General features: G+C 45.4%; 2 protein-coding genes across 2 annotated transcripts in view; one reads left to right on the forward strand and one right to left on the reverse strand.

Moving 5' to 3' along the window:
• LOC122412993 (eEF1A lysine and N-terminal methyltransferase homolog) overlaps positions 1–26,093 on the forward strand; it is a 117,295-nt gene that overhangs the window by 34,176 nt on the left and 57,026 nt on the right. The gene's annotated exons all lie outside the window — the stretch shown is intronic.
• Positions 197–24,136, reverse strand: LOC122412994 (zinc finger protein 16-like). The gene is made up of 6 exons (XM_043423050.1): positions 23,548–24,136; positions 21,304–21,651; positions 20,833–21,051; positions 19,829–20,064; positions 13,355–13,505; positions 197–2,575 (listed from the first exon to the last, which is right to left on the reverse strand). The coding sequence occupies exons 1-6, from the start codon at positions 23,552–23,554 to the stop codon at positions 2,286–2,288; spliced, it is 1,251 nt and encodes a 416-aa protein (XP_043278985.1). The 5' UTR covers positions 23,555–24,136; the 3' UTR covers positions 197–2,285.

The raw sequence follows: 26,093 nt of genomic DNA on the forward strand, positions 1-26,093 counted from the left end.
TTTCAACGCGTCGCGCGCTCGATTAATCCGAACGATCTTTCGCTTGTTCTCCAACTTTTCTCGCCCCTTTTTTTCGAACACGCCGACCGAGTGAGACGTACTCGAGCCTCTTGACGTTTCCCTCCATTCCCCGAACATCTCGGGTTCGAAAAAACGAAAATAAATGACGGGAAAACCCAAATAACGTTGGACCGAATTTTATACGAAAGAAGAAAAAAACAATTTATTCAATATTTTCCTCTCTAGTAATAATAAACATATTTTTTGGTTTTACCGATTAATACGCATCATTCTTCAGATCCATACCGCGTTCAAACCTCGCGCACATATCATTTCCAATATTTCTTATTCGTTTAAACTTTACAATATTTTTTAGTTTCTGAGAAAATCTCGAAATTCATTTAGCGGGACAACTTTTCCAACCTTCGTTTCGCTTCGCGTCTCTTTTTTTACAAATTTATTTTACGCTTTACCTGCCGCAACGATCTTAAAATTACGCACAAACCAATTTATACACACAGGATTCGGAACCGCACCTTCCGATACTAATTCGTAAACTTATAAATCGATCGTTAATGATAATGGTACTTTACAATAGGGCTCGAGTACACGGCAGCCTTGACAATTCCGCAATCTAACTTTATCTCCGCTTAAAAAATTCTTTCGTTTCAACGTTTAGACAAAAATTTCAACATAGCCTTACGACCTCATTATTTGTCCATCAATTTTTCAATTCCTTCGATCTCGGAGTAATTTCGTTCGAAAATGAAATAAGAGAATTGCCGAGCCGCCATTTTATCGACCCGCCCTTAAGCTATCTTTGGTCCTCTAGCCGTTATGATTTCTATCTCGTTGAATAGGTCGAAATCGTCTTCGAATTGGTCGCTCGTTACAATGAGTAAGCGTTCCGACAAAGTGGATTATTCAACAAATATTCGGGAAGCGAAAAACTGGATAAAGTCTCGTGAGGGGATGCGGTCGGTACCGTTGAAACGAGATTTACACGAATCTCCGAGTGTGCCTCGCAGGCCACTTTTTCGACGCTGTCCCAATTACGAAAATTTCTTTTACTTTGAATTTTATTTTTCTTCCACCACAACGGGGGCGGCTTTGGCTTCGATGGACTATGACACATGTTCACGCTATACTTATTAAGACATGATTATACAGAGAAAATTGTGTTGTACGAGGTGCGAAAATAATGTTTTTACTCTTCATCCTCACCCTCGCGATGCTTGTTATCGATTAATGACGAATTAACGATCGTACTTTCATTTAATTTTCTACAAATTCTGCCTCGTTCCATCGTGCTTTTTTCCACATTGCTGCCCATTCATCTCGTTCACACTTTCGTCACTGAATATATTTATAACGTAAAATATATGTACACGCACATCGCTCGCGACAGTTATACAAAGACTCGATGATGGTCGAATTGTTTCAAGAATGTTTCGTAGGAACGAAGGGGGAGGGGAGAATTCGATTCGAGTATGGGGGACTTTACGATTCGATTAATTGCGTCCAAGGAATCGCGCACTTCAGGTATTTTTGACGATCGCTTTCTCCAATGAAAACCGTCGAAATCGTTCGTTGCTTTTTCACCCTCGTTGAGATTGAGCTTGGTTCGCACGTCGGATATTCTTGGTACCGTAATCGTCTTCGTCCCTCGTATTTTCGACGCGTTTCCCCGCCCTTTCCTTCCTTCCAAGTAACGATAAAAGGCACTCGTGCTCTCGAAACTCATGCTCGAGAGACTCGAACAACGTTATTGCGACGACGAAGGATCGTCGGCGTTGTCACTGGCTGTCAACGATGCACCGCGAGCGCGCTTCTGTGCTCGCGGACCTCCGGACTGTTCGCTGGATCGATATTCGCGCTGTATTTACAAATGTCTTTTTCAACTTTCTTTTTTTCGTTGATTTCAGTGTTTGAAAGATCAACGCGCTCGCAGCTGATGGTTCGTGCTTAATCGTCAAGTGAATCACGTTTTACTGTTAATTACATTGGGCTTAATGACAATTTAAACAAATTTTGCTATTCCGTTAACGGTTCCGGGCTTCGAGGACGGTTTAAAACCCATTTTCAATGGTTTCAACTCGCTCCGCAGTTACCTTGTTAACAAATCTCCTTGTTCTTCATCCTTCTCAATAGTTTCTCGAAGTTTATCACGGTTTTCCAGTCCCCTGGCGGGGCCGAGACGCGAACACTCGTATTTTGTCAATCCCGTTGATCGATTGCTCCCGGGAGCGTCGAGGAAGTGCGATAAAAGGGAATTAAAAAAGATCTCAGCTGCTGCCCGGGATCGGTATCATGTGATAACCGTTAGCCGGGAACGAGATCGGCGATGTTCGATGCTGATTCTGGCTCGGCACTTGCAACGAACGATAATCGAGCGCTGGGGCTGCGGGATGCTGCCCCTCCCGGTGTCTTCTCAAATCGACTTTCCTCTGGAACGCTTTGTCACACAAACCGCACTGGAAGGGCTTGTATCCGGTGTGCTTTCGCATGTGGGTTATGAGATTGCTGCTCTGAGAAAACGCCTTGCCACAGACTACGCATTTGTGCGGTTTTTCTCCTGTAACAAACAACAGTTTTGATCAATGAGCAAGTCAGTTTTCATTATTTTTCATATTTTTCGTTCTTTATATATTTTCTCCAACTAGCAACAAAATCCTCGGTGACTCGGGAGTCGATAAAAAGTGCGGCCAAGTTTGCCGATCGCATCGGCTCTCGCGCGCACGCGACCATTCAAAACCGCGACGGGCACTAGCGAAAGTGCTCGGCTTCGCATTCCAATGGAATCTCAAATCATGAAAATTCCGAGAAAATTTAGGGAATTATTGGATCGAGCTGTAATCTCGCGAGTTTTAAGAACGCGGTGGCTTCTCGGTTCGAGCCGACGGTTCTCAAGCGAATAAAAATTTTTTAGTGTTCCGCGTAACCGCGATGCCCGGGAGGGTTAGCCGATGAGTCGTCACGAACTGGGGTTGTTGGGGCACGAGATCGAGAGCAAGAAAGAGAGAGGGAATTCGAGATGAAGAGAAAAGTATTATAATGATCGAAGGTGAGCGAGCAGGCGCAGCTGTACACACTAATAAGTCTCGAGGTGCCTGAGCGTCTTCCCATTCGCAATGTCTCATCGTCCTCGTATTGGCTGAATAGCTGACACTTCGTTTTGAATTTATCGTTACGGAATCGGGCAAGGGGCGCTGTAATCGATGTATCCTCGCTGCTTCTCGGAACTCGCGCGTATATTTTGACGTCACACACCGTTCTAAAAGCGCGGACATGCGTCTCTGTGTGATGTACGGTTCGTCTGGCACTCTTAATTCTTTGTTCGCAACGCGAGTGCGACGGATAAAGAATAATTCAATTGCGAATGCGTTTGCTGGCCTCTCGAGACTAATACGGAATGTAGAAGAATCAGAGAATTCGAGCATTCCGTCGGACACTTTCACCTGGAATTTGACCTCGCAGACGAAGAGATTAGCTCGACTTTGCAGCAGCCAGAGGACCGGAAGGATTAATAAACCGAAGAATTGAAATATCCGTCGGATAGAAAGCCTGGAAGTTTCGAGCTCACGTGTTTCTCTTCTTCGAGAGAGATTAAAAGTGAGCAATCCAAAGGCAAGTCCATAGAGATTGTTAACAGACTTTTTGCGGAGATTCATCATCCGCTTATCATTTGGAGCGACGCGAAGGAATAATTCGGAGGTCTTCTTAAGGTGGGATTTACGAGAAGACGAGGCGGGAGAGCGAGGGCGCTGAGGGGGGCGAGCAAACGGGGGACACTTCGTCGAGTGTCTGGACTGGTTGATCGAGGCGCGTCGCTCGGTGAAAAAATATTGGCGAACTTTTGTCCCCGCATTATCTCTCGTCGAGTCCGGGCCGCACAACCCGGGGACTTGCAAGGTTAAAGAAAGAAATCGAGAACCCGGAAACAAGGGGCGAATTGGAGCGTTGTCGATAAAATTCCAACGAACGATCTAACCGATTCCTAAATTCGTCGTAACTCAAGTGTGATTCATGGAACATCGAAACGTAAAAAAGAATATTTAAGAGTGTCAATAAATTTGGGGGAATACGCGCGTCGAGGATGAGGCGCGAGCCATAAATAAAAATCTCGTCGGGCGAGTAACGATTTTTTCAAACAGCTCGTTTTTTTTCAAGCAACCTTTTTATTTGCTCGCGGCACTTCGCGAGCCCGCCAAGACTCTGTTCGCTCCATTTTTTCTGTTATTCGATAGAAAAGTATGATCTTGAATTTGACTCGAGGAAGTTAATCGACTGTGTATAATCAATCCAGAAGAGTTCATTTCCATATAAAAGAGAGGAGCTATTTTCGACTCCCTTTGTATAATTCTTTAGCGTATTGCGCAGTTACGTTTTTTTCTTCACAATATTTTATCGAACGCCGAGTTTAAAGTGACAATAACAAGGCCTGGATTGATAAAGGAATAATGGCGTAGAAACTCTATTAATGGTTACGATATAATTTAGCACGATAATTAGTAGCGCGCGTCTACATCGAGCCGGCAATGCGACAGCTGCTACTGCGTAGGTGGCCCGGGTGAAGACGCCGAAGGAATTCGATCGGCCGCAATGATGTTACGGCGGCCTGCGGCGAGAGCAGGGCGGCGTTGCTGGTGTTGCTGCGGTGTGCCAACGTCGGAGTCACGTAGTTTAAACTCTTCGTGATAATTCATGTTGTATAAACAATTTGGAGATTTTTCCGGAACGATATGAAAAGAGGATGTATGAAAAATGGTGCGGAGCGAGTTTGTCGCGGCGAGCAAACAGAGACTACAGCGCGGTGTGCTCGTCGTACAATCCACGCGAAGAGCGGGGATTCTAGCTTGCGAGCATGTACACGCACACGGTAAAATATTGATTTTAAATATATCCCTCACGGTTGTCTATCACCGCGAGGAAGCATATTTTCATTCGGTGCGCGTATGTACATGAGCGCGAGAGCCGGATCCTCGAATTAAGGTTGGACAAGTAATTGACGTCGCATAAGCTATTTCATCGTAAATATGTAATTTTAATAATATTTTCGGAAAGCCAACGTTCCTTGATTGCCGAATCAATCGCGTAATTATCCGATAAAATGAACGAGCAATCGTTGACTCGCACGTACGAAGGCTCTCGAGCGTGTACATAAATACGTGTATAAACAGCACGGTCGAAAGTGCGCTTCATTGATCGAACTACACAGCGGCGCGCGGACGAGATTTCAACGCGTCTCGTTGCACGTTATTTCGGGATTTCTGTTATTCCGGATTGCCAATGAATAATTTAAATAAATCTTGTCCGCGACACCTGTTCGACAAACAACGAGATTAATTTCTTTCCATCGAATATAAATTACCAGTTCTCGCTGGGCGTGTGTTTTTTTTTCTTTCACTTTTTCTCCCCGCGCGCCCCCTCCCCGATTCCGAGGAATATGGATCGAAATATTTATTGCCCCCTGCGCTACCTTTCGAGCCTTTTTTCTCGTTTTTCCGTCCAGCCAACACTGCGCGTTCAAAACTTTCAACGCTAACGAATCTCACGCGTGTGCCGCACGCACACTCCCGTTCGATGTCACGTAACTGCGAACACTAATGCGAGGGATAATTCGGTTGGAATAACTCTACACACGCTCTTGTAAGAGAAGCTTCGCAATCGGCGAGGACTCTGCTCAATGCGCTCGAGGAAAACAGGCCGTCTCGCTCATGTTTGTCCTGACTCATCCTCGTCCCCATTCGCCACTCGCAGGAGCACCAACAACGACTACGAATTTAATTGGTTTACCTACGATTATCATTAATATCAGTACAAAGTCTTGGCTGCGACTCGCCGGTGCATGCCTCGCGACAATGCGCTTCGCACAATGTTTTGCCAGCACGACTCGCACTTACGCTGACCTCTGTGGATCTCCAGCCCCCACACACCCTCTTGCCTGCGATTCCTAACCCATCGTTTTTCATGCTCGCACCTATCCAGTAAGGAAAATACAATTAGCGTAATTGCTCGCTCTCTCTCTCTCTCTCTCTCGCCCTCTTGTTGTGCAGTCATCCCGACCTACAAAGCTGCTTTGACGGCTAACATTTACGTAACACTCTCGCGACTTCGCTGATATTATAAACAAGCGCAAAATCGTTCAGACAATATCGATCAATCTCGAAAGGGAATCCCCCCTTAATGAGACGCGAGTGGGGACGGACTCAATCTCGAAGCTCTTAAAATCAGATACACAAAAAGTTTCGATGATTTTCGTCATTTTTATGTGAGAGCAACTAAGTTTTTTTTCATGTTTACACTAAAGTTGGGAAAATAATGCGAAAGTGCGTGTTGCTGAGGACGTTGGTGAACCGGATTTCACCAGGGAAGTAACAAACTTTTTCCATTTGTGATAAAAATCTGCGCAGCGCCGCGTCTCCAAGAATTAAACTAAAATCCCTTTCTGCCGGATTTCGTCGCAAATATTCGACGACCACGCGAATATCAAAAGTATCAAAATGTGATTTCGTCAGCCGATTCCGGCTGTGCTCCGCTTTCGGACGCCAAATTTTTCTCACCAACGCAAGGATTAAATAAAAATACAGAGCAGTTTGCCACCATCGATTTTCAGCTGGTCACGCGATCCCAATGACTCTTATAATTAACGAATTGATAAAAGCTGGGGAAATTGGACGAGGATCAGAGCTGAGATTGAGTTTCGATTGTTCCCATCGATCGAATTTTCCATCTCTGATTATGAATCTACCGAAAGTTACGGATTGAAAAATTGGTAAAACTGTCACTATATCAAAGCGTACCGAAAACAATGAATAACTCTGGTTAGCGAAGTAAGTTAATTTGCAGTGTTGAGGACATGCCATTTGCCAGCTGTAATTAGGGCACTTTAGTGGCTCTCGAAGAACTTGGAGCACGTGTTACTGCGAACCTATAATTAGGCAACTTCTGTGGCTTTGGCTGAACGTACATGCTACCTTTAGTGAGTATTTTCCATTGCTCTCCGTACGAGCTATCGCGCAGGAGGACCGAGACGTTGAATCTCCAATGGACTCGCAGCAGAAGGTGCAAAGCACAAGTATCCCCCCCGTTGAATATTAAACGATCAATTGCGTGGAGGGAAACGGAAGTGAAGCGAGGCACCGGATAGTCGCTCTTGGCGTACTTTTTATCCCATTGGATATATGAACGTTGAACTTCAGCCACGATCGTTTGTCTTTTTTCGTTCGACTAGCATAAACGAGGCGGAAAAATATCGATTGCCGGGAGCTCTGGAAAGGCGATTCGATAGTTTCTTTATTTTTCGACGAGTTCCCTCGCGCCTTGCTCGTCGTTTTACTCGAAAGTGTCGGTTGCTATGAAACGAGGAATGAGCCATTGAAAAGTATTTCTGTAAGTGGATGGAAGTTGGATTACGCTAAAGAAAAAATATTTTTTCGCGTGCTCTCGAGCCGAGTCTGGCATATACACAGAAATGAAGTTCCCCACGAGTTTGGACTTTCCATACATTGCACTTGCTCATCATTCAGTCTCTTTGTGTAAAATTTAAATTAGAAAACGCTCTAAGCTACGTCTCTCAAATTAATGAGCTATTTTCGGGATTCGCTTCCTATGTCTCTAATTTTACATATGGCCCACATTCGAAAATAAAAGTCGAAAGGAGATCGTCGTTGAATGCGGCTACGACGTCAAGACTCGCGCGTTCAATGAATAACGAGCGTGATAAAATATCCATCTTCGCTGCCATTGAACCCTCTCGGGAAGCACGGAAAAACGTTTTTCTTTAGTCACGAGTATTTTCGAACTTTGAACACGCGACTTTGTCGAGAACGTTGCGGCGAGGCCTCAAATCTCTCTGAAGCACTTTTCGACGACTTTCGTCAAACAAGGCACTCGCCTGCTGGCCGCTCTGTCAATTTCGTTATTATTCATAGCGTGTACGAGAACTCGTAAACTCTAGTTCGAAATTGTTGATTTCCTGTTGAGAATTTTCCAACTCTCAAACCGTAGCGCACAAACTTTAAGAGCGAGCCGCGAGTTTGCTCCTCGTGTTTGAGTTTGGTGCGGAATTATGACGAGAGTTTTCGATCAGCCTGCACCTTTGATTTTCGGAAGGCCTCCAGGAAAAGCTCCAACGAAAACAGCCGTTCGCATAATTCGATCGCGTTGCCTTGATTCTGGGGCATAATTGTTCATGGTTATCGATCCGTCGCAGACACTCATTACCGGCCCCTTTAACAGTCCCCCGACTTAAATATTTACCGAGCGAAACACTTACCAGCACTCCAGCGAGTTTAATGATCGGCCACACCACGGACCGATAGCTTCTTCGTACATCGCTTATAAACAAATACACGCATGCGGAATAATACGAGCGATGTAAGCCCGATGTACGCTCTCGAGCGGCTCGTGCCGCGCTTAATTATGCAGCGCTCGCTTAATGAACTTGAAATAACAGTCGTATATCGCCTCGACCCGCCAATCAGAGAAACTGAACGTGCGAGTTGTGCGCTTCGACTCGAGAGAGGAAATATCCTGCCTCTTTTATGTTTGACCTCTCGGCAGTTGTTTGACCGGAAGCATGTCAGTTTTTATAGCTCCGGCGATAATACAAATTGCGTAGATCCGCGGAAAGGATCATCGTTGCTTCGTGCAAGGATCGTAGGCATTTTTTTTCGATTCGTCGAAGAAGAACGGACAGTGAGACTTTAGAGTATGGATCAGTAGATTAACCTCGCGCTTGGAACGTTCGAAATCGAAATTCTTCGACGCCAGTTTGACCGATTGAAAAAAAGCCTCTGTCGGCCTACGCAGGACGATGCCAAAAATCGACTGACAGAGCCTTTTTTTCAATCGGTCAAACTCTGTCAAAGAATTTCCCTTGAAGGGGATCCATCCCCTTAAGGAAGCTCACGCGAGTCTAATGGAACTTGAAGAGTTGAAATTTGGAAATATGCTGGAAATATACAGCGTGCATCTATTGCCCGAATTATTATAGGATCTACCGTCCCGTTGTCGAGAAAACAGTTAACGAAAATCACATTTTTTAAAGATTTTCTCTTATGGCAGGCACGTTTCCTGTGCGACGATTTGCATTCAATGAAATACGATCCTCCCAAGTTTAAGGAGCCAAAAACGCGAATAAGAGAATAGAATGCTTTCAGATAACAATGCGATGTCTTGAGAAAGCCTTGTTACCGGTGAAAATCACTTGGAAATGGAAAAATAAAAGCACTTGTTTGAGGTTAACGAGTAATAACGACATAAACAGTGGAAGCCAGCTGGTTTAAATATAAATAGAAAATGGCTGTTGTCACATTTTGCTTGACGATTTTACAACGAAAGTATTTAAACTGCTGTCATTAAATTAAAAATTAATCTCAACAAATAAGTTGCACATAATTTTAATAATTGCGAGAATAAATTTGAATCGTTTCTTCGATCATGAGAAGAGCGAAAAGTTTAAGTTGCTTTTTTGAATCACAAGTAACGCGCGATCTTCCTCAACTTTTTAAGAACACAGATTTTAACGTTGAAATCGAGCGTTTTTTTTCACAAAATTGGTGCATAATGTCGTTGAATTTTTCAAGTGGCGAGTGCCCGTCCGAACTATTCGTCGATACTTCGACCAGGTCCGTCCTATCAGAGTTAATGGTCTGCCAATGAGCAGAAACTCGTTAAATAATGCTCCACAAAATCATGAGAATCAAGCGGTACGACAAGTCCCAAAGTAACTGTCAGTATTTTCCTGTGCAGTCCGTCCCTGTCGCGTGCCAAAAGAGTTTTGTTGAAGAGTAATAATCCCGACCGTTCGATCTAAATTTCAACTAAAACACCACGCACGTCCAACTTCATCGTTCATATTCGAACAAAGGAATGGCAAAGGTAAAAAAAATAGCCGCGCGCGCGTTTCTCCACCATATGACGTTATTTGGAAACGAAGCTTATTCTTGCTCGTGATGAGCACAGTTGGGACGAGCGGCCAGAAGGAAGTTCTGAATAGAGGCCGGGGGGTGGGGGGGTGAAAATAAAGTATATCGCTGTTTTGTTACGTTACGGTGAACAAAGGGTTGCTTCGTGGATCAACTTTGGAGGTTATTACGATAACCCATACTTTTTTACCCCGCCCAGTTCTCGATACATTGTGCACTAGCGCGGGCGCGTTCCGATGCTTCGATTATTTACGTTACGAAGCCCCTCGCGCATCGAAGGCTAGTGACCGGGAGTTTGCCTACCCACTTATCTCCCTTTCTCTCTCTCTTTTTTTTCTCCCGTACTTTCGTATTATTTCCGAACTATTTTCCATTTCTATGGATTTGGAATAGAATCGTCGCTGGGACCGAAGGAGAAAAAAACATTTGCGGTTGCTGTCGGAAATAAGTGAGCAGGACGAAGGCACAGGGGGGGGAAAGAGCGTAAGCAGTTTTCAAGAACGTGGCGATACGCCTCGTAGCTGCTAATAAATTGTTCACTTTGTCAATATTATCGGTTCTCTCGATTCATAAAGTTCATTAATGGATTCCAAGGCGCGACGCGAGCAGCACGAGAGTTCTTTCAGGCTCGAGCAGAGAGCGCGCGGTAACAGTTGCGCGACTCCATGACGTACGTATTTAGAGCGAAAATCGAGACTCGTGTGAAGCCTGAATATTATTAAGATAAATATAGCGATACACGCTCCTCGGTACGGATATTTGCCCGATGAGCGAACAGCGAATGTACATCCGACGTCGCCTCCACAGTGAGCGCGCGTATACACGAGTAGCTTTAACGCCGCCGGAGTGCTTTTTTTCCTGCCACGCTCGATGGGCCCCCTTTTCACTCGGTTAATTAGCCCGGGACATGCACCCTAACGCGACGCGGCCTGCGGGTTCTCGCTCCCCCCTCTCCCCTCCCATTTTCCTTCTAACATTCGTTGGGGCACGTGGCAGGCATGCGTCGCCCCGGAAATACACTTAGTCGAGCGGGATCCTCGCAAACAGGCAATTTCCCACTGCCTGCCGAGCTTCCGTTTTCATTCCCACGTGCGACGGATTCATCGCGGGCCTCCTGACGACCATTTTTTCGGGGTTCTCCCAGCAATCTTTTTTATCTCCGGCGCTCCCATTTCGCGCTCAGGATACTTTGGACATTTTTTTCGTCGTCGCACAGAAACCTGCTCGGGTTCCGCTCCGGTCTCGTCGAACTCTCCGCACTCGGCTCTTATCAATCCGGTTGAGAGAATGAATTCTCATCGCACTCGAGCGCACAAGCTTCTCGTTGTACCGAGAGTTTGGATATTCGAGCTGAAAATAGCCAAGGGCGGGGGCACCGGCCAGGTGAAAATATACCGTCTCTGTTTTTCATAGAAAATTGTCTGTAATAATCCTTATGGTAGCATGCATTATTAAGGGAGCGTCGTTGCGAGTCGCACTTGTGAGTTGCGGTAGCTTATTTGCAGGTGAGGTAAAACACTTGCCGAGGGTGTCTATGCAATCATGTGTATATCTATCCTCAGCAAACCTCACAACCCTCCACATTTTCACTCGATTTACCCTCAGCGTCTCTCTTCCCTGCCCCCCCCTCCTCGTTCACTCTTTCTTTCTTTCTTTCTTTCTTTCTTTCTCTCTTGCGCTTTTCCCTTTCTTCGCGTTCCTTCGAGTCTCGCATCGGTGTCCTGCAATTTTCACAATTTCTCGAGTATCAGACTCCGGGAAAAAAGCTTTTCTCGCGAGGGCATTTTGACGCACTCGAACTCTCGTTCGCTAAAGTGGCGAAAGAATGTGAAAGAAAGTGCAGCTCGTACACGTCTGCAATTTGTGAAAATTCTTATCTTCAGTCGTGATCGCACGCGCGTTAGCTCGAGAACAAGTTTTGCACTTTGTGCGGATTGTTCGAGAAAGAAAATAGCACTTCCGGGCTCGAAGGGAACATTGGAAGGAATAAAATTATTGTCCAAGCGCACGGGCGAAAAAACGCGCGGAAGGTCTTTGGCGACCTTTCAAAAATTCGACAATTTCTCCCTACTTTTTTCAAAATTTAGCCTGCTCGCGATTGTGAATTTAATGTTGAAAGGCGAAAGACGAATGCGTGAAGCCACGCACGTCCCGTTTTATCGACCCGGCAGGTCGAAACCACAACACGACGTCGCTTCGTTTCGTGCGTGATTCATTTCGTCGCGACAATAGCACACCGGACAAGCGTGATGGGCGACGAAGCGTTGCGTTGTCGCAACGCGCCCGGGAGTGACGACCGTCGGGGATGCGCTTGCATGCGTGTACGGGAGAAAGAGGAAAAATGGACGAGGAGAAAGAAATAAGGGAAAGGAACAAATAGAAAAGGGAAGCGAGATATCAGGGCGATACCGAAAGCGTGAGCTTTCGATACGGCTTTTTTCGCTCGTCCTCGCGTGTCCCGCTTCGCTCTCTATCGCGCCACGTAATTTCCCGTTCGACTCATCCGCGCGCGATCAAGTCCTCTGATCCTCCTGTCCGCACTATTCATCATTCCAACGATTTGCCCACAATAAAACCTCCGTCTCATGAATATTTTCTTATTCATTTATTAGTTGATCCGCGCCGGTACGTTTGTGCCCGTGATTGCGTTACCGGATCGAAGCTTTATCGCGCGCTCCCAATAAAAGAATCGAAAGATCGCGATCGACGCGTTTGGATCCGCGCGATCAATGAAATTCTTCCGATTTCTTCGGATGTCGCGGCTCCGAATTAGATCCCCATCGTCCTCCATTTCTGCTGCGGCCTTATCTCGAATAACTTTGATATTTCGATCCGATTTCGTGGACGTTGTAACGAAAGAACGAGCGTCTCGGGCTCGTTAATATTTGAGAAGATCGCGAAGCAGCCAATCGTCGGTTAATTAGACATAATTGGTGAAGTTTAAAGTGGCGTAACCGCGCGAGTAGCAATTATCCATGAGGAAGCAACGAGTGGAAGTGAAATGAACGAGACGAACCGATTGGTCGGTGGTTTTGCACGCGATTCGTTCATCGATCTGTCTCCCTCTCTCTCTCTCTGTCTTTAGCTCGTTTTCAGGTAACGAGGGTGGTGCAAAAAGTTTGTCAAGCTCGTAGAAAAGGTGAAAGCCGGGCGGTGGAGAGTCCGCGATTGCTTTCGTGGTGCATAATACATCAGAGAATCGGCCGGTTCCTCGCGCCCGATGAGAACGGGATTGAGGAGACCCAATAATTTTCGCCGCTCCTCAGCCCGGCAATTTTTATCGACTTTCCCGAACGCTTGTTCCCCACGAAATTATGAATCCCCTCGCGAAGCGATCACGCGTGGCTCAAACACGAGCAAAAGTCCGCGGCGAAAAACTCGCTCGAGTTTCAACGCTCTGAAAATTCAATATGCCAACTCACCGGTGTGGATGTACGTGTGTTTCTTCATGTCCGATTTCTGGTGAAACCTCTTGCCACAGTACTGACAAGGATACGGCCTCGTGTCCGAGTGGATGAGGAGATGGGTGCTCAGGGTGCTCGATCGCTTGAACGCCTTGCCGCATTGTTTGCACTGTAACGACACGAAGAAAAAACAAACGTTTCATTACTCATTGGAAAACGCATGGGCGCTGAGCCGGAAAAATTCGGGCTCGAGTCCCATCGAAATATGCAGCAAAATATGTCGCTCATGAAAGAAGACACAATCGATCAGGGGTTCGTTGGCCTTAGGAAAGTTGACGGAGTTCAAAGTACTCGAAAAGCTTGATGATCCGAGTTCTGACGTATTCGCACACGGTTCAATGACACTTGTTAAAATTTCACTCGCAAAAGCTCCGCGTTCAGGTACCGTGAGCCCAAATAACATTTTTTGAATCCAGCAATTTGTGTCTATTCGAAGAAAAAGAAACTCGAGGAAGCACCGATCCGTCCGTGCTTGGAGAAATCCTCAATTATTCAAGTGCCACATCATTTCTAATAATCATTAACAAGTCTAACACACTCGCTGCCTCTTTTTCCATGACGTATAACGAAGCTCGTCTGATGAAATCTAACGGAGATATTGCCCAATAATTAATAAAAAAAATTGATAGAGTTACAGCTGTTCCCGTAGTCCACGCACCGTTATTTAAAACCTCCTATGTAAACGTGTTTGATCAGTTGGTTATAGTTGGGAATTTCGATGATTGCTGGGCGTTAACAAGATTAATTTGTAGCTGCTTCACTCAAAATTATTCCATCGAATTCCCGCTTCGTTCTTATACAGGTGTGCCCTGGGAATCGTCATTCGATTCGATCATTTTTTTCTGTTGATCATCGACATTCGAGACGAAAATGGAGCCTGGGATCCAAGAAGAGCCTCGGATTTTCCGAGCTCTTTTCGTTCCTTTCGAAACGCTTTCCAAAACCCTCGAATCCTCGATTCTCCTTCGCCTTCCACCGCCCCGCACAATTTCCTTTAGCTCCCTGATAGAGAGTCGCTCGGATAAGCGATCGTTCGGCCAAAAGGGAAATAAGGAAGGGAGCTGTAATGACAGACTTCTCCGATATCACGAAGAGACAGAAAGGAGGCGAACGAGCCGCCGCGATCGAACGATAGACTGGAGTGATTTCCGGACTGAGAGAATCCTCGTGCCGCGTTTTATTCCGCTTTGTGTGCTCGTACGTACGAGCACGGATTTCTTGGGCAGTGCATGCGGGGAACACGCAGGTCACAGAGCGTAGCGATTCTCGTTGCTCGCAGTGATTGCTCGCCTGTTGCGCGAGTGGCCGAAGTCGGAGCGGTGGAGGAAAAATATAACTGAACGGGGTCGATAAATTGAGGAGAAAATATCCGTCGGCTTGATAAAAATCGATATGAAAAGCTGCGACGAAGTCTCTGGAAGAATTTTTCTCAGAAAACATTGGAATAATCAATTTAAGGTATTCCTTTCGCATGAGCGTGTTTTTTGGTGGCGTAAATTCGGGCACTCGAATGGATCTCTTATACATTTTTTTTTATCTCTGAGACAACTTTAATCAGGAATTTAGAATTATTTAGTATATGAACTATTGAGAAGGAATTTGGCGACGATGGAATCTCCAGCATACGTTCCCGTATAAATTTTACGATTTTTCGAGTTTTAATTCGTTATTAAACGTGAGGTAAGCTGACCTGAAACTTCGCCAATCTATTAGCACGCACTTTTACTTAACTGTAATTTATAATGAATTATTTGCAGAATATTCGGGTTCGTGAAAGGAATACCTTAGCTCGTTTCAACGAATGTTTTCCTGGATCAGTAGAAAACCAACAATTCTCATTTCAGAGATAACGCTTTGTACGGAAAGTTTCGCTGTTTTTCACCTTCACGTTTTTTTTTTTTTTTTTTTTTTTTTTTTTTTACAGCCTACTATTTTGGAAACAATGTCTGCGCTGGAATGGCGGAGTGACGTGGCTCTTTAGCTCCGGGATTATTCCGTGAAGTATCAAACGGCGTGAAGCTTTTATTTGTATTCGTGTATTCGTATTTGAGAGATTAGAAGCTTTTTCCTCCGCTTGACGCGTTTTACGGTTCTTTGTACCACGAAAAAGTATAAAAAACTCGTAACTTTATGTTGAGTTATTTCGCAGTATTTTTGCGACCTCTGACCGTGCTTTACGCTGCCAAAATTCACGAATATTTATCGAAATTTTGCCCTGAAAGTTTGCGAATCGTTCTAGAGACCACGAGCAGTACAATTCGATGAAAAAACCCGCTAATTCTATCAGTTGCACGGCCATTTTTGGCTGGATCCGCATTTTTTTCGTTTTGTCAAGGTTTTGAGTTTCCTTCGCTTGAAGTACAATTGCGAGCAGCATTGTTTGCGCCTACAAGATAGTTTCGGCAAACAAAAGACTTGAACGCGATTATTTGGAATTATGGTTACTCGGTAACGACACTAAAAGAAACTGCTGTGTAAATTTAATGGTAACTCGAACTTCTAAGTACAATGAGGGAAAAAATGAGGCAGGGAGACTCCGCTGTGATCACGAGCCTGGCAACATCGAAGCATTTCACAAAAATGTAATCGACGTTTCTCGCTTTGCTTCGGCGACGAAGTTCCAACCAAGTTCCAACAATTTGCGGAATCTCTCGAGCACTTGAGCGCTTATCAACCATCAAAATCATATTTTACACGTATTTTATTGAAGGTGAAAGTAAAAGTAAATTTTAAGCGAAGATTCAAAATAAATATCGGCAACGAGTGAAAATGTTAATCGCGGCTTCGCTCCCGCTGATTTTCATCGAGCTGAGGCTCGGTGCCTCGCGTCTTCTCATTATCGAGTGTATAAATGCTGCGGGATCGAAGACTAAAAATAGAGGGAATATATTTTTTCTCTGTTTTTCTCGCAAAGTCTTGGGAGAGAGCTGATATAAACCGTTAACACTTGTGTTTACGGAAGATATGGGAAGCCTTCGATGGCTGTATTGTCCTCGAAGACGCCAGTCTCAACGTATACCAGCAGTTTTAAGCGAACAATGAGCCGGAGTCGTCAAGGGGAAAAAGAAATGAGAAAACCGTACAAACACCATGTTCCTATTCCTCGTCCTTACTTTCCGCACAATAGGACGCTCGTGTCGCGTTTGCTGCTGCGAATTGTCCCAATGGCGTCGGTACTGCATCGACGAACTTTCAGTTTCGGACGGAGGCTCAAATCAGCCACTTTAAATACTTAGCTCGGATACGAAACTCGCTAATAAACCGGACCGTTCGTTGGCGAGATGACTGGAAAGAAAATGAAAATCGGAATTCAACGCGCCGACTCGGGACTCGCTTCGACTTTTATTTTTACCACCGCCGCGCCGCGAAAGCCCGCCGCCGCCGTTGGGAGTGCCAATGTTCATTGTATATTGGATAACGGGGCAACAAAAGCGTCGATTTCCGGTCGCTCGATGACGGACTCTCGGGCGTACGGGAAGAAAGCGAAATACTGATGCGAAAGTACGATCGCTTCGTTGCGAAAGATACAAAATATAATGTGAACGTATGCGCGTGTGTTGGGCAAACTTTCTCGTAACCACGTGACTCGATCACGAAGAGGGTTGGTCCCGAAGACCCCTTGAGTGAGAATCGCAAGTGAAAAAACGTCGCGGCGAACGATTCCGAGCCGGTTTTTCTTCGTTTCGAGAAGTCGAGGTGTCGCGAAGAGATGCCGCCGCTAGAGCAGTGACCGTTCAACCCCAAATTCGTATATCTATTCGGAGCGCACCGATTTCATTGAATTTTTAAGGCACGTTTCGTCTTGCCGGGCGCGACCGATGAGCGAGGCGGTGCGCCCTCGTAAATTTCGTCCACGATAAGAAAACGGAGATGCGAAATGAATGGCAAAACAAAATAAAACAGAGGAGAACAGAGCGGACGATTGACCGAGTGCCGAAGCCGCTTTACTTTGCCGAGACGCGAGTCACGTACGAGAAGCCGAGAAGCGGGAGTCTCGCGCGCGGCGAGTTATCGCATTCGCACTTGTCGAGTCGCTCCGCGCCCGGCATCAAACATCGATAATAATTGCCGCTCTCGTCTGTAACGAGTTTATAATGTCACGCGATTTGAATATCCTCCCCGAAGATCTCGCGCAAGCCGTCAAATAAATACTTGAAGACGCCCGGAGAGAAAGAGGAGCGCGTGAAATGAATGAAAACGCGGCTATAGGCGAGAGCCGTGCTAGCAGACGCCGCTGAAAATATAGGTCGATAATGTGCCTGTCAATGTTTCGAGTGAACAAACAGTGCCCTCGCTCAATTATATCCTGCCGTTCGCGGAGCAAGGTAAAAAAAAGAAAAAAAAATTATGTTCGCGCCCGAAAGAAGGCCACTGTGTCATCTCTCAGTTTGTTTTAATCATTTTTTGTCCCCCCCCGCCGAAAAATTTACGCTGCTCTCGCAGACACGAATTAATTGATAAAATCGCGTTGATCCAATCCGGTGGGCTCACGCGTCCTTTTCAATGAAGCGATCGCTCCCCTTTACGCTCAAATTCTCGATCGAACCTCAAACCAGTTTATCGGGGGGTCTCCAATCGGAAAAGATCGTCGAGAAGCAACGAAACTATCGGCAAATCGATGACTTTTGAAAATCTTCGTTCGTTCTTGCCCCCGTGAAAGGAGTGAACCGTTTCGATGAAGTTCGACTAAATTTATCCACGTGATTCGTCGTAAGAGGGAAATCAATAAAACTCCGACGTTAGGAACGATCGGTTATCAATCGTTGGACAAACAGAGCCACGAAATATCGATGCGTTTCGAGGAACGATTCGTTTCTCGAAGGTTTTTACAATCGAGAGCGTTGCTCGTGCTTCGAGTAACGTGAAATTCGAATTTTTTTCGAAACTCTTCGAGCACGATCGAACGAAAACAAATTCGAGTCCGTGTGCTCGCCCGGCGACTCTGAATAATCGATTATTTTCACTCGATTTTCTCATCGTAATAAATCCAATGAAACAACAACAACATTGCGTTTTTTCCTTCGATAATGGCTCTATAAATAAAGAGATTCGAAAGTAATCGAAATTGAAGAAAAAATATGAGTCACTTTGCTTGTCGGCATTCTCGATTTAGGCGTTCGCCCCTCCAGCACGCAAATTTCACGATTCCGATGAACAAACGTTTCATTATCTAGAGTATACGATTAATAGAAAATTCATATCGAAGCTATAACCGTGTTATTGGAGAAAAGAATAAAAAAGTGGGAGGAGGAGCGGCGGAAGGGGTAAAGAATCGTTCTCGCGGGGTTAAAGTTTGTCCCGCGGGAGGAGAAAAAAATGTGCTAATAGAATTGGAATCGCGCTTCACGCTACAGTGACAAACAATTGTTGCGGCGCTTCTTTGCCCCGCGGTGGTGTGTTTGTGCGACAACATCGAAGCTCGTTTTTCCACTTACCACGATCGTGCTCGCGATGCTCGACACATAATGTATTATAACCTCAATCACCTTCCGCGCCGGCCAGCAGGCTCGCTTCGTCGTTCACTTCGGACGACTATAATTTGTTGAAGCGTATTACCAAGTGCTTTGAAAGAGCGCGAGTGTCCGAGACGCGATAATGCGCGAGAAAGCATCGGCTTTATTGGATCGATAAAACGTCCTGAGCAATAGGCGGAAAGAGAGAGAGAGAGAGAGCGAATCGGAGAGAAGGAAGAAAAGGACGCGTTGGATGATGAAATTATGAAATTAAATAAAGGCTTAAGTTTGTTTGTACAGAAGGACATGCGAAGTCTTTGAAAAGCATCGACGCCAACCGAAGTTGGAGACTTTTGAGAAAACTTCGAGTCCGCACCCTCTTTCACGCTTTGACAAATATCAAAGTTCAACGAGAGGGTGAAAAAAATCGAAGTTTTTTTACTGCTGAAACTTCCGAGCTTGCTGTATGGCCTGAATTTAGTAAAGAGTTTCTGGTATTTGCGAAAGTCGTAAAAAAAGAAGAAAAACACGGAGAAAAGTAGCGAAAAGTATTGTCCTCGCTGCCTTCGTGCAAGGGTGGCTCACGCACGACTTCCCCTTTCTCTACTCATCGGTGGTCAACATAGCCGGACGAGTTTTGCCACGAATTCGAGGCAAGTACTGTGGCGTAGGGTAGTCGCGCCTGATTTGAGATTTCAAACGGCGACAAGCCTGAGAAGCCTCGTGACGAAAAGCCCGTGCCCAGAACTTTGGTCGTCTCAACAGACGCGGTGTTCCGGATCATCGTCAGGATAATCGATTGCTCCTTAAGAGTCCCAGGAATCCAATCGATTGTGTCAACCTCCGCGAAGATTAAGTTAGTCTCTCGAGAGCGACGAATGGTCGGCTCACTTTAAAAAGTTATAAACTCCCCTCCCATCGCGACGGTAGCAAAGCGTGAAAAGTTGAAAATACGAAAATCAGCGAATGACGAACTGACCTGGAAGGTTCTTTCGGTGGATGCCGGGGGCGTCAAAGGCGAGTGGTGAATCTGCCTGGTGATCAGAGGCGTCGTCGTCGTAGGGGAGTTTCCGCTGGAAGTTTCTCTCGCTTCCCTCTCGCATACGGAGCCGGGGGACCAAATTTCACTTTTCCGGCACAAGCTGGAGGAAACGTCGCTGGGTTTGGTGCTCAGGTTGAGGGGAGCTTCCTCCTCGAAACGGGCGGCGCCTTCCACTACGCAAGAAATTAATGAAACAACCAATTTTTAGACTGCGCGTGTCAAGTGTGTTTTGAGTAAAAGTACGGTGACAATCGCGCACGTTTTTTCTCGCCCATTAAGATATTTCTAACGAGCCATAGATACCGTAGAGTTTTTCGATACAAATTTAAATGAAGCAGGGCTTTGGAATAATCTTCTAATAACTCAAAGCATTAACAGAAGCTCCGAATGTATTTTGATCGATAAATGTCGCCTCCGAATCTACACACACACACACACACACGGCGATACTCGTTTTTAATGGAAATTCTCCCATATATATATTTTTTTGTGGCAAATATTTCTGTACAAACGAAAAAACAGCGTGAGAGTAGAACTAATTGTTGTGACAAGGAGCTCCGTAAGTTTGGCGTAATAATGCTTGATAAGGTTAATGCCCGGGTGGCTCCCAATGAATGGTGATAAGGCGGCAAGTGGTTAACCGGTTTCGCGTTTCCTCGACACACCATCGGCATCATCGATTTCGTTCTGGTATCGAGTTCAGTAATTATCTTAATTATCCCGTTGGCCTACTTTAATCGTCAATGACTTTGGCTCGAAAAGCACTTTTATCCTTTACACGAATGTGTGATAGGGAATAGTTTCTGGTGCGTTGTTCGATCGCGACTCGAAATGCTCTTAGGGGCGTTAAAGCGTGAGATTATTTGAGAATCAAGCGAAATAGCGAAGGGAGAGGAGAAAGTGTGTGGAGGGGGGGGGGGGGGGGGGGGGGGTCGACTTACCAGCGTATTTGGTTGTTTCTGGCGTGCCTCTGACCGGGGAACTGGCCCTCGTTGGACTGAGGGGTTCCGGATGAATTGGCGAGGAATGTTCCGACAGGGACGTCGTCTGTTGCGTCGGTATTCGCGACGATAAAAGGGAATGAGGTAGCAAAAGGCCGACGGCGTGATGGGCCCACCAGGCCGTACCGTAGCCGTTGTACATTAAACCACATCGCATTTCTGCAAGGCGAGACGAAAACAAAAACAAAACAAAAAAACATTATCAATCACGGCTCAACAGCCAGAAATATAATAATCATCAGGGAATCCTGCGACACCGTGTCAGGCTCCTCCGCTCTCGCACAGCGCGTTGAACCCGCGCGGTATCCGAAGATTCGAACGCGATCGAAGCATGCGACACGAGGGCCATGAGGCCTTGAACAAGAATCCGAAGAATTTGCCTCGGTTATTCGTGGTCTGTGCGAAACTAACCTCGTGCACCGGTCGGTCCAGCCGCTACGAGGCCACCGGCTGGTGGCAATTTCTGTACTCGATGATCTGGATTGTTGTAACCGGAGACGAAGGTAAATGCGCTCAGACGATGGTCAGGTGGCTGCTGACCACTCGGAATCGGCTGATTCGTCGGGTTCAGGGATGAGACTGTGGCACCGTTGCTGCTGGAACTGCTGCCGGGACCACCTGGACTCCACGGGGACGCCGGCATCACGCAAGGACTGCTCGGTGGCGATAATGTTGCCGGTGGGGATAACGCGCCGACGGGAACACCGACCGAACTGCAGTGCAGTTCCGGTCTCACCAACCACGTCCTCGGTACCGCTTCTGCCCAAGCAGAAATTATTTGTTTTACTCTCATTTTATTAATTCGCTCCGATTCCGCAAGCCATCCCGCGACTGTATCTCGCTCCCCCAACCCCCTTAAACTCACGGATTGTTTCAACTGTTTTCCTCACAATGAACCCGCGATTCGTAATAAGAGCAATCGGCTTTCGAACCCTGATGCAATCCTACGTTGGCTATGTACACCCCACTTCTTACAATATTGATTTCAATCAATATCTTCGTCTATGCACTCTCGCTATACTCGCCGTTTCATCCCCGCGTTACGTTTAGAGCCTGTTGTGACGTGAGTGTAGTCTAAACTGCACTTTCAAGCATAATAAATGTGCGTGTCAACGTTTGCATTTCGCTATTTCCATCGGAGCTTTAATGGCAGGCGAACTAATAGTTGTAATAGGGCAAACTCGAATTGGCCTTCATTTTCTTGGCTTCCGCGAGAACGCGGACGTTTTCGAGTCGCTGCGAGTCCGCAGTGACTTATCCAAATGAAAATTTTATTCTATTTTTCAATTGCGTAACGATCGACGCTGGTATTTTTAGCTCGGTGCTTTTTTCCACTTGAAAAAATGCTTCCCCCGAGTATGAAGCGATAACCGAATAGATTTTACTGTCACTTTTTATGAACCTCGAAAATAATTCACGTACCGGGAAATCTTCGAAGCAAAAGCAAAATATTATTCCCCCGAGGAACTCGCAATAGCATCGGCTTTATCGATTGTTCAATGTTTTTATCGATCGACGCGCATAAATCATGCGCGCATTCCAAACTAAATGTGAAACGATGATAAAAGCTTAGGAATTTTATAATATTTGAAGAAGATGTGACGTCGAAGGCCCCCGAATATTTGTAAGAGATTTCGTATATTTTACCGATTCTGCGAACGTTAAAAATGTTGTTTTCACTCCGATTACACGCTTGACGATTTTCGTATTGAAGTAATATAATGAAACATTTTTTTTCGCGAAATAGATTCACGCACACAGCCATCAACGGAGTAAATCATCTGGGATTTTTCACGCTGTTAATCACAAGAATTTTTAACTACCAGACCGAGTATTTTGCAGGCCCGAATAACCAGGCTCGTTGTATTCGATAATTTTAGCAATGAATTTCCGATTGAAAGGGTACAAAAAGACTGATCGAACTTGAAATTTGGAAAGGGAGCTTCCGAGCTGATCACAATGAGAAACGTAACGGGTTTCGCACGCACAAATCCATTTGTAGACATACCAGAGCGGTTTGGGTCCTTGATCGAGCGTTATATGTGAACAAGTGCGGCATGAAATTTCGAAATGAACGATCGAGATATTCGAGATCTCTCGTACCTCCAGGGAGTCTCGTACGAAGAAAACTGTTCAAACATTCGCGTCGAAGAAAAAAAATCCAACGGGGCCTAACGAAATCACTAATAATTCAGAGGGTCGTTCAATTTTATTCTATTTTGGTTTCTCCGATAAAAAAAATAGATAAAAATTTGGAGACAACGCTCATAAAGTTTGCCTCGTGGAGCTACCACAGAATAAATACACGTTGAATTCCAATTCCATAAAAATTGTATAATCGTCGCATGTTTGACAGATAACATTAAAAATATTTTTCCCCAATAAGCTACGATTAAGTTCTTCTGCCTTCTAACACATGTTTTTTTCTCCACTAAAAATAACGTTTTTCTCGTGCAATCAAACGTGAACGAGATGAAATTTTGGTCGCGTTTACTTTATCTGTTTCAGAGAAAAAATTCGTTCCAAATTTTCCGTCACCTTTCATCGATACGAGGCCGCATTATTGGCAATAAAAATCGAGTAATATCGAGACGCTTCCCACGGATCTCGGTCTCGAGAGCGAATCGTGCGATAGAGAAAGCAAAATAGACTCACCACACATGACGATTGTATTACAGTTTCCTGGCTGGTTAGTCCTTCAGTTCGCTCATCGAGAGCCACACGGATAACAAAAGTGAGTAATAATCGAGAACAGGGGCAGCGAGGGGGGTGGGAGGTAACACTTGCCGACGAAACTTAAACACGTAACGAAAAGCGCTTGAGTCACAGAGGAGCGAAAGAGTCGCATCAATGCAGAGTTTCACCGAAGACACGTGTGATATCCAGAATCGATAAACTTCGGAATAAACTTTTGGTGGATTTGAAAATCCTCACTACCGACGAGCTGATCGTTGGATCGGAATGATCGACGTTGCTTGCTTCGGATCGACCGATTTATAACGAAGGCAAGAAACGCTCGGTCGATTTATTTGAAAAATCGCTTTCGAGCCGAAGCTCGTGAGGGAACACGCCGAAAATCTCTGAGCGCGTGGTCCTTCGGGCTTTATTTATTCTCTCACGAATCAGTTTGCTTTGCGAGAACTGCTCGATTGTCAACGAAGTGCGATTGCGAAATCGGCTCGTTCGAGACGAGCGGAGGTGCTCTCGAGTGCCCTGACGTGAGGCAGGACCCTGACTGAACCCCACTTGCTTCGAAAAGTCGAAGCCGCGTGGTCGACCACCGGCTCTCCTTCTTGCTTACCTGGCCAACGTACACGCACACAGTCCCACACACACGATTACGTTACCTCACTTTTTACCTGCCTATAACCCCTCTCATCTCACCTGTGCGCGGTGCGCGCGCGTCTTTCTACTCCGCAACGTCCGATCGTGGCAACGCCCATCACCCGCACTCACTTTGGCTTCACGTCCCTCGAAGTAGGGGCACCGCACAGACACACACGGCTAATCAATCGTCGCTCTTCATCGGACGGGGCACAGCGACAAATGCACTTTTAAAGGTTATAAGGTTTTTTTTATGATTTTTTTACTGAGTATTTCTCTAGCTAAGAAATAAACGAAATTTATTCAAAGTGTTGATTGACCGATTGAAAACTTTTCATGCTTCAGCAATTCGGTGGAAACAGTTTTTTCTCCAATATCAATATTCTCATTATATTCGTGATTGCTCCTTAATTCGGTGACCCTTATTGATAACGAGAGCTGATAATGCAGAGTTTCAGGAGCAAAGCCCGAGTAGTCTCGTGCGACATTGTTTTAAGCAAAAACAATTTTGGGCCTCGTGTTGATTAAACTTGACACGTTTCGTTCGCTCGCCACGATCTGCCACCTAATTTTTTATCTTCTCGCAATTCTTGTCGCTTTCAACGTTCCTTGCGCGTGATTGTTTATCGCAACGAACTCAATAACTCGCCGAAACTCGTCACGTTTTTAGACCAATTCGTCGACGAGGTTGGACACTTTTTTTGCCTGGAATTTGTTGTGTAATGAAAGTATAATAAACCTCAATGAACTCGGAGCTGGGGAGTTGGATGATGTAAAAATCATCGAAACTTGGCCCGCCAAGAGCCTGCTGCGTCCCCAGATCGGTAGCGAAAAACTCGGCAAGAGTTTGTTGCGATCGAACTTGAATAAAGTTGAGTCGTTTGGATCATTTTTGTAAAAGATCTTTACTAGTTCGATTGATTCGTAAAATCCCGCTCTGATTCAAGCCTCGATTTCAAAGAATAAACGAAAAGGAAGCAGCGTCTAATCGATCGCGATCAATTGCCATTAATGTAAATGCTGGGCGAAATAGAGGCCTCGCTGAATCACGATAAAAGCAGGAATAAGTGGAACGAATGTACGGCCAATCGAACATCAGCTAGGTTCTGGTTGGGTCGTGGGCGTCACAGAATTCTAGGTGAACAGAGCGCAGGCGCAACGAGTTCGTGTTCGATTGGTTGGCTCGAGGAGAGTTTGAGAAGAGCCAGTAGAGCTCTATGACACGCTAGACTAGTTCTTTATTGCCCTCTCCGCCGAAGTAACACGCTCGAAGAGATTCCCCACCGAGCTTGCATTCCGATTGTTCTCTCTGTTCTCGTAATCAAACTGTTTAGACTTCGAGATTCATCTCTGTTTTTATTATCATCCTTTTCAAACTATTTTGTTTGAACGTTTCGTTTCACTGATGATTTAAAAAATAAACCGAGTATTTTTAACAGCTGGAACGAGTGCAGAATTTTCAATTATATATCTTCACCTAATTTATTCATTTTTACTTATTTTCGAATATTACGACTCGACTTTCTCAAAGTTTCTGCATCGAAGCACGTCGTTCCGTTCGACTATATTTTTCAAAATAATTAAAATGTTTTAATCGGCTGACGATTGAGCGTTCACGGCGTTCGCCTTCCGCGAGCACGAAAAGTCTACGATTTCGGGTTGTGAACGCTTCGTAAAATGTGTTTGCAGGGCTCCACGACCGCAAAATGAGTTTCTCGTGCGCTTTAAAAAAAATTGCTACCGAAGTCACGTTTTTACCGAGGCCCGAGAATAATTTTCTTGTCGATGAAACGACCTCGATTGATCTCGCACACTCGGTTCATCATTGTCATGCAAATGGCACGAAATGCGATCATCGTAACATCTTGTGTTTGCTG

Source organism: Venturia canescens, chromosome 7 (genome assembly GCF_019457755.1).
Source record: "Venturia canescens isolate UGA chromosome 7, ASM1945775v1, whole genome shotgun sequence".
In the NCBI taxonomy this organism is placed as follows: Eukaryota; Metazoa; Arthropoda; class Insecta; order Hymenoptera; family Ichneumonidae; genus Venturia; species Venturia canescens.

Coding starts and splice junctions, on each gene's coding strand:
- LOC122412994 (XM_043423050.1), bottom strand. Junction 20,065..20,832: donor AGAAACAACCAAATACGCTG/GTAAGTCGACCC, acceptor TTTCTTGCGTAG/TGGAAGGCGCCGCCCGTTTC. Junction 13,506..19,828: donor CCACCGAAAGAACCTTCCAG/GTCAGTTCGTCA, acceptor GTGTCGTTACAG/TGCAAACAATGCGGCAAGGC.